Here is a 14,960-nt window from a genome sequence, read left to right on the forward strand (position 1 = left end):
AGCCCCAGCTGAGGCTGCTCAGGGGGATAAAGGCCTGTTACTTCACCCTGGGATAATTGATCATTGCCTCAAAATGCCCATTTCTCATCCTTGAATACAGTGGAAGCCCAGAGTCACCAGCTCAGCAGGTCTTCATCAAAGGATTACACATAAAGGATGTGCTCAGCACAGAGCAGGGCCAGAGCCTTCCACACCTGTGCATCCCATTTGATGGTTGTTGACTTATTCTATGGTACAACGTTTTTCATGTACCTATAACCGCTATCTAGCCTCAGGAGCCTGGATAAGGTGGCCTCCATCTTCTACACCATGATCACCCCCATGCTCAACCCATTCATCTGCAGCCTGAGGAACAAGGACGTGAAGGCGGCTCTGGTCAAGTGCACAAGGAGGTTCTTCAACCACTGGCTACACAAAAGAGCTCTGTCATCCAGGACATGAACAGTTCATCTTAACTGAGGAAGACTGCGATGCACTAAAACAATGAGATTTTCACTAATCCACATGACTTTATTTATGTTCTTCCACAGATCCTGCACAGAAATCAGTGACAGTATGTAATGAGAAAGAGACCCAGCCATCACATGCTCCTTGGAAGGAAATCAAGAGGAGAAGGAACCTCAAACTTCAATTCAGTTTGTAGGCACCAGTCTGTAGGGAGAAATTACCCTCAATTATCCCAGGCTCCTTTTCCTCACAGGAAACACCAATCAGCTTTATTCATTTATAACTTTTGTCACTCGTAATTATCTATTTTTCTTACAAGATTGTTGACCTTATTCTCAGCTCCAATAAAATTCCTCACTCTTACCTGTGAGCTCTTTATTAAAGTTGCTGGGGTGGGAGTGAAAAGCAAGTGTAGTTTTACATTTGCTTGCTGAAAAAGAGTCAGAGAAAAGTTTCCAAAAGATTCATAGCATTTGTTTGTGCCTTTCAAAGAGAAGAAGTTGGTGGGAAACAAGCTCTCAAGTTGCACTTCTGAATATCAGGCTGAATCCCTCCCCAGGCTGCAGCTTTACAATAGATAATACATAAAGGAAAAAACTGTAGACAATATCATTCATAACACAGGATGATGAACTGTGCTGAGACCACCCAGTGTAAAGGAAAATTTGGGCACATCAGGTCTCCTCCCATTCATTTTAAGGGGTATTTTATACTCATTTGACATGACCTTTTACCTAAATGGTGAGAGATGGAATTCCAGCTCGAGATCGGCACCCACATCCCATGTCCATGCCCAGCTCATGCTCAAGCGCACTGGGAAACACCAAACAGTGGATTTCATATAAGAATTAAGCCTGTGGGAAGTTTCTGTTGATGAAAGACAATCCTGAACACAGAATCAATGGTAATTGAGAGCTATCCGGGTCTCAAAGAAGCCAAAACACACTGATGGGGGAAAAATTCTTTAGCTGATGTGAGTAGGTATTAACTTATATTTGGAAAGTATGTTTATAATGAACACACTGTTTACGTGCTCTGAAAAACAAGTGTTAAGAGAACACATTGTCTTACATGTGGGGGGAACGTGGCTCCTACCTGCAGTCAGTGAAGAAGCCAGAATTGTCATTAAATGCTTGATGTCATTAAGAGCTTGGCAGGACAGAGACCTTTGATATTGGACAGCTTCCTTCAAAACCTTCACCACACCTTGTTTTCTTCCATTTTGTTGGATATTTTGGCTTAGACTGTACATATAGAATCATAGAGCCACAGAAAGCCCAGGCTGGACCTCAAAATATTATCTGATCTGAGCTTTTGTGGAAACAGGAGTCTAGATGAGCAGTGTCATGTGGAGGGCTCATCACTGTCTGATGAATTACCCCACTCTGGTGTCCTTATTTCCTCTTGGGTTTAAGAAAGTTTCCAAAGCAGAGACAACTGAAATGGTCAAAGGTTTACCCACACTTGGTGCTACCTTTCCAAGGGAAGTCTTGAATGCCATAGTCCTGTGTGTGGTGGATTCGACTCAGTGAACTGGCAATAGGAACCTCAGTCTAACGTGCAGGGGAGGCACAATTGTGAATTCCAGCAATATAAGAAACAGGCTTGAGGGTCTGGAAATACATTTTATACTGAGAGCTTCATTGCATGATTCTGCTTCAATCTTTGTAGAGAAGGGATCTACAAAACGCAGAAAGCCCTGGCTGTAGACACAAACTTCTCACATCAAATACATGACAGAGGTCCTCTCATTAAGTACTTCTGATACCTCAAAAAGAAATCACCTTTTGGCAGGAAGAGCTGGACATGGGCCTCTTTACCCTGTTCTGCAGGTGCTGTTAGACCAGCCTGAATATTTTGGAGGAGAATATTGGATTCTCTGGAGATGATTCAAAACCTGGACTACATTGAAATGAGCATTAAAGACAATATTATTCAACAGCCTTATCTACCTAACAATTAGTTAACAAATCTCATCTTTAGATACCATATCTAGCTTTATCCATAGATAATAGAGAAGATAGAGATCTCAGAGCAGTGCCTAATTAGGTGAGGTTAATGCCAGTTTTTCTCTTAAAATAAGTGTACTTCATTCATTATTTTGAGTTCATTTCCTGCACTTGTACAGAAAAAAAATCGTTGCCCTTTAATGATAGGGGAGAAAGACCCTGAAAATGAGAAGAGGTCGTAAGGCAGGTTTTAAGCCATCAACTGGGAGATGCTGATGGCTGTGGAAGAGCATTTTCACAGGGCTATCAAGGAGCCCAGAACTAATGTTCAGTGCCCATCTCATAAGACAAAAAAAGAAGGGGGGGAAAATAAAGGCAATAAAATAGAGCAGATAAATCAGATTGTGGTGTTGTGCACAAGCCAGTCATAGGAAGAAAGACAGACTTGGAAATGGTTCCAAACCGGATCTTTAAGGTGAAGGAATAGGGTGGGGAAACAAAAGTCCTTGGTGTCAGCTGAAACTCTGGAGACCTTTGTCACAAAACCAGCAGCTAAACATCGTGCCAAAGCTACTTCCACCTGACAAAGTCCCTCAGGGCGTTCTTCACCTCCGTGTTCCTGAGGCTGTAGATCAGGGGGTTCAGCATGGGCACCACCAGCGAGTAGAACACAGCAAAGACCTTATCCGTGCTCAGGCTGCTCCCACATCTGTAACAAATTCTTTTCCCTCTGAATGAACGCCGAATAAGTTGCTCCTGTATCCACTAAAATTCCACTTTATTTCCTCTGGTCTCTAGTTTTAATTTAATCAGTGGATCTACTAGGGCAGATTCCCCAGGTCCTTTGTCCATGGAATTCTTCCCCCAGGGCAAAAACTCTCCACAGCACCCGGTCCCATAGGAGAAAAACCCACTTCCCCCACCTTTGCCCGACATTCCTCCTCCACCAGTTTCAAAACATTCAACAACCCCTCAGTCCCGTCTATCAACATGTCTGTTCCCACTTGTTTGCCTGCCCCAGCACTCATTCCGTGCTCAAACACAGGAGCTGCTCGAGCTCCCCTCCTTTCCCCTTTGGTTTTCCCTTTTTTTTTTGGTTTTTTTTTTTTCTTCTCACAGCTGCTCACCCTGCTCTGCAGGGGTTACAGATGCCTGCCTCTGCAACAGCACTTCTGGTTTTGTTGCTTGCTGCGAGTGACAGAATCTCCTCCTCCTTATCAATATCTGATAGGACAGGTATAGAGGATGCTCCTCTCAGAGGTATCTGTGATATATATAATTTTTCTATTATTTATTTTCCTGATTCAACTTTTAAACATCATTCTCCCAATATCACAACATCTCTTCAGCTTAGCTTTCTGGTTTTCTCTGTCCTTTTCCAAAGCCAAAATTAGGTTTTTCACTTTAAGAAACCACCCGGAGTGGCAGACAGGATGTGAAATTAGCTCTGCCAGATCCCTATCTGTATATAGTACTTCATCCCATTTTCCTGGCCCCCTCAAAACCAACATTAATTGTAGCAATGTATTATAATTTAAAGTTCCATTTTTAGGCCATTTCTCCTGATCACAGAATTGTAGAATTAATCGGGTTGGAAAAGACCTTTAAGATCATAAAGTCTAACCATTACCCCAGGACTGCCCAAACCACCACTAAGCCATGCCATTAAAGGCCTCATCTCAATGTTGTTGTTTTTTTTTTTTTTGAACGCTTCCAGGGACACGTATTCCACTACTTCCCTGGGCCACCTGTTCCAATGCTTGATCACATTTTGGTGAAGAAATTTTTCCTAATACCCAGACTAAGCCTCCCCATGCCCAGCTTGAGACATGAGATTAAAATGTGATTTTTTTTTTTTTTTTTAACCTCTCTCCTATAATTCAACCATTTTCATTGCTTTATATAATTAAATTCACTAAGATTTACCAGACAGACAATGGGAGCTGTAGCCCCATTTTCTGATCTGATAAATTTAAAATAAATAATTTATACATGTACACACTGCCAGAGGATCCTCTGCCTTAGGCATCAAACATCCTTAAAGAACTGCTATCAAACCCTAACACACGACAGACAGAAGGAGGAATCCAAGTCAGGGAAAATTCCATATCAAATAGGAAAAATGCTTAGCAGTCTCCAGAGCAATCCAAGTCTGGAAAGGCAAATCAAACACATACAGATGATGACCATGGGAAAGAGTCATTTCATTGACACACTGTTCTCTTTCCATATCATTCCTGAATGTCTTATGGGGTTTTTTTTTACGGATAAGCATATAATAAATAGGGGGCTAATACTTGTCCTCTGGTACTCAACTTCAGAGACTTCACACCAAAATCCCAATTAATACTTTCCCAATCTCATAAACAATCACAAGCTTGGCAATGAATTTTTCAAAAGTAAGCTTTTTACACTCACAATATTTTTACAGATAGGAACATCACAGTCTTCATAAAATTATATACCTGCACACAAGACCTGATATTCCATACGTATGCATCAAGTACTCAATTTTATCCAGAGAAGTTTCCTATCAAATTTTACAAGTTAAAAATAACAGGGGTGTACATCATGCAAAATTACAGGAATGGAGAATTTTACAATATTTTATCAACGTTTTCTTGTTTACCGAACCCCCAGAAGACCCTCCCAGTTCTTTCCAATGTGCCAAAATGTAACCCAATGGGCTTTTCTTCAGAATTCCCTTATTTCGACCAGCTCCCATTTCAAACAATCTTTTACAAATCTATAGCTTCTCTTTCCTAGTGCTCTGCAAATGCACTTAAAAATGAGAGCACCTACACACAAGTTTTATGATACTCTCAGGGGTTCAGTAAAATAATATCTCTGGGTTCTGCGGATCAGTTCCCCTGTTGTTAGATCATAGTTTCGGTTCCAGCAAAATTTACACTAGTATCCACGGCAGGTTCCACTGTTCAGAAGTTAATATGCACCCATATGTGAGGCTACAAGCCTCTGGTACTGAGTGTAAAGTCCAGATCTCAAGAATAGGACTACAGATATTAGAGGTTATACTTTTCTTATACAGCCACTGGGGCGCAGAGAGGGAACTCTTCTTAAACCCCCATTAGCCACAGTTTACTTTTGTCTACTCCTCCCCCACCGCTTAAACGCTAATCTTTAACACTAACGACAGACATATACACACAAAGCACTTAGGCGCAACACAAAACAAAGACGCAGAGAACACGGAACCGCGGATCAGGACTCCACACTCCCTTCGTAGCTGTGCTACGTCTCAGTCACACAGAAACACAAACACACATGGGATCCCACACACTCACACTATGGTTCCGCCTTACCCTTCTCCTGCTTCCTATGGTAGCAGATCTGTAATTTGAGATGCAGCGGAGACCTGGTGGGTTCGCCTACCGGTTCATCTGCTTCCACTACAGTCATTAGCAGATCCTTCCTGGCTCCCAAAACTTGGGATGCAGCGAAAACCCGAACTCACCCGATCCACCCTCAGGATCGCTAGCGGCCGCTCTACCGGTCAGCGAGTCCCCTGCTTGCAAGCCCTACCTGCCAAGGGGAACTACGCTGTGTGCCAGACGTCTCTGTGCGCCTTACCAGCAGCCCCGGGCCACGCGTACGCCTTACAGGCCCCCCGTTTCTCCGCAGCCGGCACAGGTTGTTGTCTGTCCTCGCAGTGAGCGGACGAGGAGCGGAGCTCCTCCAGGCAAGCGGCCTGGGGCGCCTAGGATGTCCGCCCCTCAGCCGATCCTGCAGCCGAACAGAGACCTCCTGGCTGGCTCGCCAAATTGATGCGCGGATTGACTCCACAACTCGTTAAAAGTTGTAAAGTAGGTATGCTTTTTATTCAGCGCTGAGACGCACGGGGATAATTCCTCAAAGTCATGCGTACCTCAGTGTTGTTTCCCTCTACATTTATTCTCTAAAGTTATATATATTCATAAGGTTGCACAATACGCCTATACATATTCATGTCCCATCCCCGCTTCGTATTATAATGAGCCAGAAGGTCCTCTGCGCCTGTGCAGTGCCCCCTCTGGTCATGGGCAGGGGTCTCAAGATGAAGTAAATGAGTCTTCCTCCTCTGGGTAGGGGTCTTCAAGATGAAGTAAATGAGTCTTCCTCTTCTTGCACTTTTCACCTTTTTTAGTCTTTACGTGTGGCCTTAGAGTTTGGTCAGTGTCCCAGCTGTAAATCCTCGACTTCTCCCCTTTATCAGTAGAGTTTGATCAGTGTCCCAGCAGTAAATCCTCTACTTCTCCCCTTTATCAGTAGTGTTTGATCAGTGTCCCAGCTGTAAATCCTCTGCTTCTCCCCTTTATCAGTAGATTCAGGCGTCTGCTTATTAACAGGACCGGAGGTCTCTGTTCTGCTTAGCAGGCATTTACAACAGATAGTCCTTTTGTTTAAACAAATTCCTCTAACCCCCCTGTACAACGCCCCTGTACAACCCCCTTGTACAACCCCCCTGTACTACCCCCCTGTACAATGGTCAACCCTCTGTATCAGCATGATCAGGGTTGTAGTCCCTGTAGTCTATGGGTCTCTATGGGGTCTCTATGGGGTCTCTGTGGGGTCTCTATGGTTCACTTTGGGTCGCTTTCTGGCTCTCTGCGGTGTCTATGGGTCTCTATGAGTCTCTATGGGGTCTCTATGGGCCTCTATGAGTCTCTGTGGGCTGTGGGTCTATATGTTGTCTATGGGTCTCTCTATGGGGTCTCTATGGGTCCCTGCAGGGTCTGACCATGGAGGGGGGGGATCTCTTTACGAGTTCCTTGGAGGGGGAAGCAGCAGCAGCTCCAGTACCAGGATGCAGGGGGCAGAGCTCGAGACCCCGAGACCCCCCCTTTACCCCCATTACCCCCCGTTACCCCAAATTGCTCCCATTGCCCCATTACCGCCATTGCCCCCATATAAAGCCATGGAGCCAGCAGTGGGTGTGAACCTGTCCCTGCCCCATAGGGTTCTATAGGGGTCCCATCGCCCCCCATCTCCCTCCTTTCCCCCCCCAGCCAACGCGCGCTCTGTTCTTGTCGCCCTGCCCACTTCCACGGCAGCCAATCAGCGCCTGGCTCTGCCCACTGCACCGCGGAGCCAATCAGAGCGCAGGGTGGGAGAGTAACCCCCTCCGCTCCCCTCAGCTGACTCCGCCCCCTGTAACGGCCGCAGGCTGTTGAACGAGACCGGTCCCAACCCCGATCCCTGAGGGACCCCACTTGTTACTGGTCTCCAGCCGGACACTGAGCCATTGACCACAACTCTCTGTGTGCGGCCATCTAGCCAGTTTTTTATCCACCAAGTGGTCCATCCATCAAATTGATGTCTCTCCAATTTAGAGAAAAGGATGTCGTGTGGGACGGTGTCGAACGCTTTGCACAAGTCCAGGTAGATGCCATCAACTGCTCTGCCCCTGTCCATCAGTTCTGTAGCCCCATCATAGAAGGCCACCACATTGGTCAGGCAGGATTTCCCCTCAGTGAAGCCCTGCTTCAAGCACCTTGTTGATTTTCATGTGCCTTAGCATGCCTTCCAGGAGAATCTGCTCCAAGCTTTTGCCAGGCACAGAGGTGAGACTGACTGCTCTGTCATTCCCCAGGTCATCCATTTTCCCCTTCTTGAAAATGGGGGTTATAGTTCCCTTTTTCCAGTCGTCAGGAACTTCACCTGACTTCCATGTTTTTTCAAATATGAAGACCAGTGGCTTAGCAACTTCATTCGCCCGCTCCTTCAGGACTCATGCATGGATTTCATTAGGCCCCATGGACTTGTGCATGTTCAGGTTTTTAAGATCGTCTCGAGCCAGCTCCTCTCCTACAGTGGGCGCAAGGTCTTCATTCTCACAGTCCCTGCATCTGCCTTCCAAGACTTGGGTGGTGTGGTCAGAGCCTTTGCCAGTGAAGAGTGAGGCAAAGAAGTCATTCAGAACCTCAGCCTTCTCCAAATCCCGTGTAGCCAGTTCTCCCGAGAGCTTCCGGAAGGGGGCTGTGTTGTCCCTAGTCTGTTTTTTATTTGCTACATACCTGAAGAATCCCTTCCTGTTATCCTTAACATCCCGAGCCTATCTGAATTCTAACTGGGTCTCAGCTTTCCTAACCTGGTCCCTAGCTTCCCGGAGAAATTCTTCCTCAGCTCCATCTAAACCTGCCCTGGTGCAGCTTGAGGCCATTTCCTCTTGTCCCATCCCTTGTTCCTTGGGAGCAGAGCCCAGCCCCTCCTGGCTCCATCCTCCTCTCAGGCAGTTGTAGGCAGCGATCAGGTCCCCCCCCAGGTTCCTCAGCCCTTCCCCATCACATTTGTGCTCCAGGCCCTGCACCAGCTCCACTGCCCTTCTCTGCCCCCGCTCCAGCACCTCAATGTCTCTCTTGTAGTGAGGGGCCCAGAGGTGAACCCAGGATTCGAGGTGCAGCCTCAGCAGTGCTCAGTGCAGGGGCACCACCACTGCCCCGGCCCTGCTGCCGCACTAGTGCTGATCCAGGCCAGGATGCTGGGAGCTTCCTGGCTGCCTGGGCACAAGCTGCTCATGTTCAGCTCCATCAATCAGCACCCCCAGCTCCTTTCCCATGAGCAGTTTTCAGCCCCTCTTCCCCAAACCTGGAGCATTGCAGGGGGTTGTTGTGGCCCAAGCGCAGGACCCTGCACTTTGCCTTCTTGACCCTCAACACATTGGCCACAGCCCATGGATCCAGCCTGTCCAGATCCCTCTACAGAGCTTCCTACCCTCCATCCCCCACCACACCTCCCTGGTCTTTTGTTGGGACATCCCAAATTAGGCAACCCCCACTCTGGGGCTGGCGCCCCCAACTCCCTGATACCAGAGATGGGGGAGCTGGGATGCCCCATGGGGTGTGGTTTGGGGGCAACGAGGAGCAATTTGGGGCTGGGTGGCATTGGAGGGGGGGAGCAGCTTTTCTGGGGTACCCCAGTTGGGGGCGGGTGTTTGGTGGGGCTCCTCCAGGTTTTTGGGTCCCTGGGTTCATCTGGGGGGGCCCGGGGTGATGGAAGTGTGTGGGTGACTTTGTGCTGCCCCAGGCCCCCACTTGGGGGTCCTGCCTGCTTTTGTGCTGCTTCAGGGAAATTTGGGGTTACCCTAGGATTTAGGGGCAGCACGATTGCTTTGGGTGCCTCCAGGGCCCTTTGGGGTGCAGTGTGGTTTTGGTTTGCCCCTTTATTGGGGTGACCCTTTTGGGGATCCACCCCCTTAGGCCCACCTAATTCACTACTGAACCGAAAGCAATGTTGGGGTCCCCCCAGTGTGTTCGGGGTTCCAGAGCATCTTGATGGATCCCCAGGGCAGGTGTTGGGGGAACACCACTTTTCGGAACATCCCTTTTTTAGCAAGTCTGTGCCACTGTGCTGAGCCGGGGCGGCTTTGGAGCTGTGGGCTTTGGGTTTGGGGGGATTTGGGGGGATGCAGGGAGGATTTGGGGATTCAGGCTGGTCCACAAAACTCTTTGGGGTAGCTCATTTATTTGGGGGACTCCCTGTCTACCGAGACTGGGGCGTCCATCAATCCCAGGGCAGCCGAATCTCATTGGATGCCCTAGGGAGCCCCGTTGACAGAAGCGGGAGGAATTTGGGTGTTCAGAGGGATTTGAGGGTTCAAGGAACATTTTGAGGTTCAAGGGGGGATCCCCAAAACACGCTGTAGGAGGCACATTATATTGGGAGATCCCCCACGTACCTGGGTCCCAGGGCCCCCTCAGTCGCTTTTGGGTGAGCAACATTCCCCCAGCGTGGAGATGTGTTGAGGGGAAGAGTTTGGGGGTTCAAAGGGGTTTTCGGCATTGGGGGAGATTCCCAAAGCTCCCCGGGGTGGTGCAGGGATTTGGGGAACAGCCAGTGTCCCAAAGCTAGGGGTTATATTTTACCCAGAGTACCCTGACTCTTCAGTGCCCCTGTTGGCTCATGGCAGCAAATGGAAAGGATTTGGGGTTCGGAAGGGAACTGGAGGTTTAGGGGGATTTGGAGGTTCATGGGAATGTGCCCAAGCTCTGCAGGGGACAAATGGAGGCCTCAAACAGGGGCTACAGCCACCAGAGACCACCCCACAGATCACTGGGGCTTTGGGATGGCGGCAGCATTGTGCCCATGGCCACTGGGCACCCAGGGGTGCTCTGGGAGTCGCTGCAGGGGGACCAGCCTCTGCCCAGCCGGCTCGGGGAGGTCCCTCACGGGCTGCTCTTCCTCAGTGCCTTTGGTCCGGAGGTGGAGCATGCGAGGGGTCACAGCTCAACGTGGGCCACGGAACAGGGCGTCACGGCCACCTACGAGGAGTGGAGAGGGACCGACATTGACACAGCAGAGAATCATGGAATCCCAGAGTGGGCTGGAAGGGACCTTAAAGCTCATCCAGCTCCAACCCCCAGAGGCACGGGCAGGGACACCTTCCACTAGAGCAGCTTGCTCCACGGCCCTGTGTCTCTGTGCACTCCCAGGGCATCCTGGGGATACCCCTAGAGAATCCCAGAGAATACCTGCAGCACCTCCAGAGCTCCCCATGGACCCAGTCAGAGCTCATGCATCACAATGACCTTGGGGACATGGAGACCACAGGGGTGGCTGATTCTGGAACTCCCCGTGTTCAGGTGTGTGAGGTCACAGAACCCCACGGAACCCTCCAGCAGAGGCACCGGGAGATGACAGCTGCCCCACGGAACACAAGCTACCGGTGGAGGAGGCCAGAGCAGCTCCTCTGGTGGTTCCCGTCTTGGTGTCTCGGAGCCGGTGATGCCTGTGGACAGGGGAGCATGGAACGAGGTGGGTGGCGATGGCGATCTTGGGGTGCTGTAGGAGTTGCCAGAACACCTCAAGAGACTCCCCCAGAGTGGCTGCTTTGGACTCGGTGTGTGAGTTGGGCTGGCTGAGCCGGCAGCGAAGCGCTGCGGCTGCCGAGGGATGATCCTGGGATCTGCCCTCATTTCTTGTGGGGAGAGCAAGGGCCTGTGGGGATGGGCCAAGGGGGAACGATTTTAACGTGACAGAGAGGGGAGATTGAGATGAGATCTTAGAAGTTGTTCCCTGTGAGGGTGGTGGGACAGTGGCACAGGGTGCCCAGAGAAGTTGTAGCTGCCCCATGGCTGGCAGTGTTCAAGGCCAGGTTGAATGGAGCTTGGAGCAAGCTGCTCCAGTGGAAGTTGTCTCTGCCAGTGGCAGGGTTTGGAGCTGGAGGAGCTTTAAGGACCCTCCGAATCCAAACCATTGTGTGCTTCCGTGATATCCTCAAGTCCCCTGGGGGGAAGTGAGTGAACAAGCTGTCTGTCTGCGTTTAAACCAGGACGGCAAGGCAAGGCAAGGCAAGGCAACGCCAGGCGAGACCAGGCCAGGAGATGCAAGACAAGGGAAGGCAAGGCCCATGAAGGGGAAGGCCAGGCCAGGTCAGGAAAGGAAAGGCAAGGCCAGTTAAGGCAAGGTAAGGCTAGGCAAGGCAAGGCTAGTCCAGGTCTAGACAGGCCATGTAAGGCCAGGCAAGGCCAGGTAAGGAAAGGCCAGGCAAGGCCAAGCAGGTCAGGGAAAGGCCAGGCCAGGCCAGGCTAATAAAGGCAATGCAAGGCCAGGAAATCACAGGGAAGGCAAAGCCAGGCCAGGCCAGAAAAGGCCAGGCCACACAAGGCCAGGCCAGGCAAGGCCAGGGAAGGCAAGGCCAGGCGAGGCCACTCCAGGCCAGGCAATGCTAGGCCAGGTAAGGCAGGGTAAAGCAATGCAAGGCACGGCCAGTCGAGGGCAGGCAACCCAAGGCCAGGTTAGGCCAGGTAAGTCAAGGCAAGGAAAGGCCAGGCAAGGCAAGGCAAGACAAGGCAAGGCAAGCGAAGGCAAGGCCAGGCCAGGGCAGGCAAGGCAAGGCAAGGGAAGACAAGACAAGGCAAGGCCAGGCCAGGCCAAGCCGTGCAAGAGAAGACCAGACCAGGCCAGGCAAGGCAAGGCCAAGCAAGGCAAGGCTAGTCCAGGACTGGCCAGTCCATGCAAGGCCAGGGAAAGGCCAGGTAAGGCAAAGTAAAGCAAGGCAAGGCCCATACAGTAGTAGCAGTGCAGGACAGGTAAGGGCAGGTAACGCAAGGCCAGGACAGGTAAGGCCAGGCAAGGGCAGGTAAGGTCAGCCCAATCAAGGCGAGACAGGGCAAGGCCAGGCCAGGTTAGGCCATGCAAGGCAAGGCTAGGCAAGGAAAGGCAAGGCCAGGCCATGCCAGTCTTGGTCAGGCTATACCAAGCACGGCCAGGCAAGGCCAGTTCAGGCAAGGCCAAGCAGGTCAAGGCCAGGCCAGGCCAGGCCAGGCCAGGCAAGGCCAGGATAGGCCAATCATGGCAATGCAAGGCCAGAAAAGGACAAGGAAGGCAAGGCCAGGCCAGGCCAGGCCATGACGGGCCAGGCCAGGCAAGGGAATTCAAAGCAAGGCAAGGCACGGCCAGGCCATGTCAAGCCATGCAAGGAAAGTCAAGACCAGGCCAGGCAAGGCAAGGCAACCAAAGGCAAGGCAAGGCAAGGCAAGTCCAGGCTAGGCCAAGGCATGCAAGGCAAGTGCAGACCAGGCCAGGCAAGACAAGGCAATGCAAGACAAGGCAAGGCAAGGCAAGGGAAGACCACTCCAGGAAACGCAATGCCATGCCAGGTAAGGCTATGCAAGGCAATGCCAGGCAAGGCAAGGCAATGCCAGGCAAGGCAAGGAAAGGCAAGGCAAGGCAAGGCAATGCCAGGGAAGGCAAGGAAAGGCAAGTCAAGGCAAGGCAATGCTAGGGAAGGCAAGGCAAGGCAAGGCAATGCCAGGGAAGGCAAGGCAAGACGAGGCAAGGCCCAGCAAGGCAATGCCAGTCCAGGACGGGCAATGCAAGGCCAGCTAAGGCCAGGCAAGGCAAGTTAAAACAAGGCAAAGCAAGGCCAGGAGAGTCCATGCAAGGTCAGGCCAGGCCAGGCCAGGCCTGGCAAGGCCAGGCAAGATAAGGCAAGTCAAGGGAAGGCAAGGCTAGGCAAGGCAAGGCAAGGCACGGCCAGTCCAGGACAGGCAATGCAAGGCCTGGTAAAGCCAGGGAAGGCCAGGCCAGGCAAGGTCAGGCCAGGTTAGTCAAGGCCTGGGAAGGCAAGGCCAGGACAGGTCATGACAGGCCAGGCCAAGCAAGGCAATTCAACTCAAGGAAAGTCAAGACAAGTCAAGGAAAGGCAAGGCAAGGAACGGGAAAGCAAGGCAAGTCCAGGATAGGCAATGCAAGGCCAGGTAAGGCCAGGCAAGGAAACACAAGGGAAGGCAAGGCAAGGCAAGGCAATGTCAGGCATGGCAAGGCCAGGCCAGGCAAGTCATGGCAAGGCTAGGCCAGGCAAGGCAAGACAAGACAAGACAAGGCAAGGCAAGGCCAGGCCAGGCCAGGCCAGGCCAAGCCATGCAAGGGAAGACCAGACCAGGCCAGGCAAGGCAAGGCCAAGCAAGGCAAGGCCCATACAGTAGTAGCAGTGCAGGACAGGTAAGGCAAGGTAAGGCAAGGCAAGGCCCATACAGTAGTAGCAGTGCAGGACAGGTAAGGCAAGGTAAGGCAAGGTAAGACAAGGCATGGCCCATACAGTAGTAGAAATGCAGGACAGGTAAGGCCAGGTAAGAAAGGCCGGGCGAGCCCCGTCCAGGCAAGGGCAGGCAAGGTCAGGCCAATCAAGGCCAGCCAGGGCAAGGCCAGGGCAGGCCAGGCAAGACAAGGCAAGACAAGGTAAGGCTAGGCAAGACATGGTAAGGTAAGGCTAGGCAAGGCAAGGCAAGCCCAAGCCAGGCAAGGCAAGGCTAGGCAAGGGAAGGCAAACTTAGGCCAGGCCAGGCCAGGCAACGCAATGCCAGGTAATATAAGGCCAGGCAAGGCAACGTAAGGCAATGCAAAGCAATGCAAGGCCAGGCCAGAAAATGCAATGCCAGGTAATATAAGGCCAGGACAGGCAAGGGAAGGCTTGGGAAGGCCAGGCCAGGCAAGGCCAGTCAAGGCCATTAAAGACAAGGCAAGGCAAAGCAAGGCCAAACATGGCCAGGCCATGCCAGGCCAGGCTAGGCCAGAGAAGGAAAGCAAAGGCAGGGCAAGTCAGTGCAAGGCAAGGCAAGGCGTGGCTAGGCAAGGCACGGCCAGGCCAAGCCATGCAAGGCAAATCCAGACCAGGACAAGCAAGGCAAGACAATGCAAGGCAAGGCCAGGCCAGGCCAGGATAGGAGATGCAAGGCCAGGTAAGGTAAAGCAAGGCAAGGCACAGCAAGGCCAGGACAGGGCAGGCCAGTCCAGGCAAGGGCTGGCCAGGCAAGGCACGGGAAGGCCAGGCCTGGGCACGCCAGGCAAAGCAATTCAGTGCAATGCAAGTCAAGGGAAGGGAAGGCAAGGCCGGGCCAGGTGAGGCCATGACAGGCAATGCAAGGCCAGGCAAGGCAAGGCCAAACCACGCCAGGCCTGGCAAGGCCAGGTAAGGCAATGCAAGGGAAGACAAGGTAAGGCAAGTCCACGACAGGCAATGGAAGGCCTGGTAATGCAAAGCAGGGCCAGGCCAGGAAAGGCTGGGCCAGGAAAGGCCGGGCCAGGTCATACAAAACCAGGGCACACCATTCAAGGCCAGGCAAG

General features: G+C 51.4%; 1 protein-coding gene across 2 annotated transcripts in view; it reads left to right on the top strand.

Annotated features, from left to right (window-relative positions):
- The window catches only part of LOC133283275 (olfactory receptor 14C36-like), a 538,687-nt gene that overhangs the window by 253,203 nt on the left and 270,524 nt on the right, over positions 1-14,960 (top strand). The window contains exon 1 of one of the 2 annotated variants that reach the window (XM_061479968.1): positions 10,936-11,147. The exons of the other annotated variant lie outside the window; for it this stretch is intronic. Within the exon in view, the coding sequence (XP_061335952.1) occupies positions 11,027-11,147 (121 nt within the window). The 5' untranslated portion in view covers positions 10,936-11,026. Of the gene's footprint in view, positions 1-10,935; positions 11,148-14,960 lie in introns of those variants that run through there. 2 annotated transcript variants of the gene reach the window in all.

The sequence above is a fragment of the Pezoporus flaviventris genome, unplaced genomic scaffold (genome assembly GCF_033815535.1).
Source record: "Pezoporus flaviventris isolate CSIRO_AGI_PZ_B2104156 unplaced genomic scaffold, CSIRO_AGI_Pfla_v1 ptg000160l, whole genome shotgun sequence".
Classification (NCBI taxonomy): domain Eukaryota; kingdom Metazoa; phylum Chordata; class Aves; order Psittaciformes; family Psittacidae; genus Pezoporus; species Pezoporus flaviventris.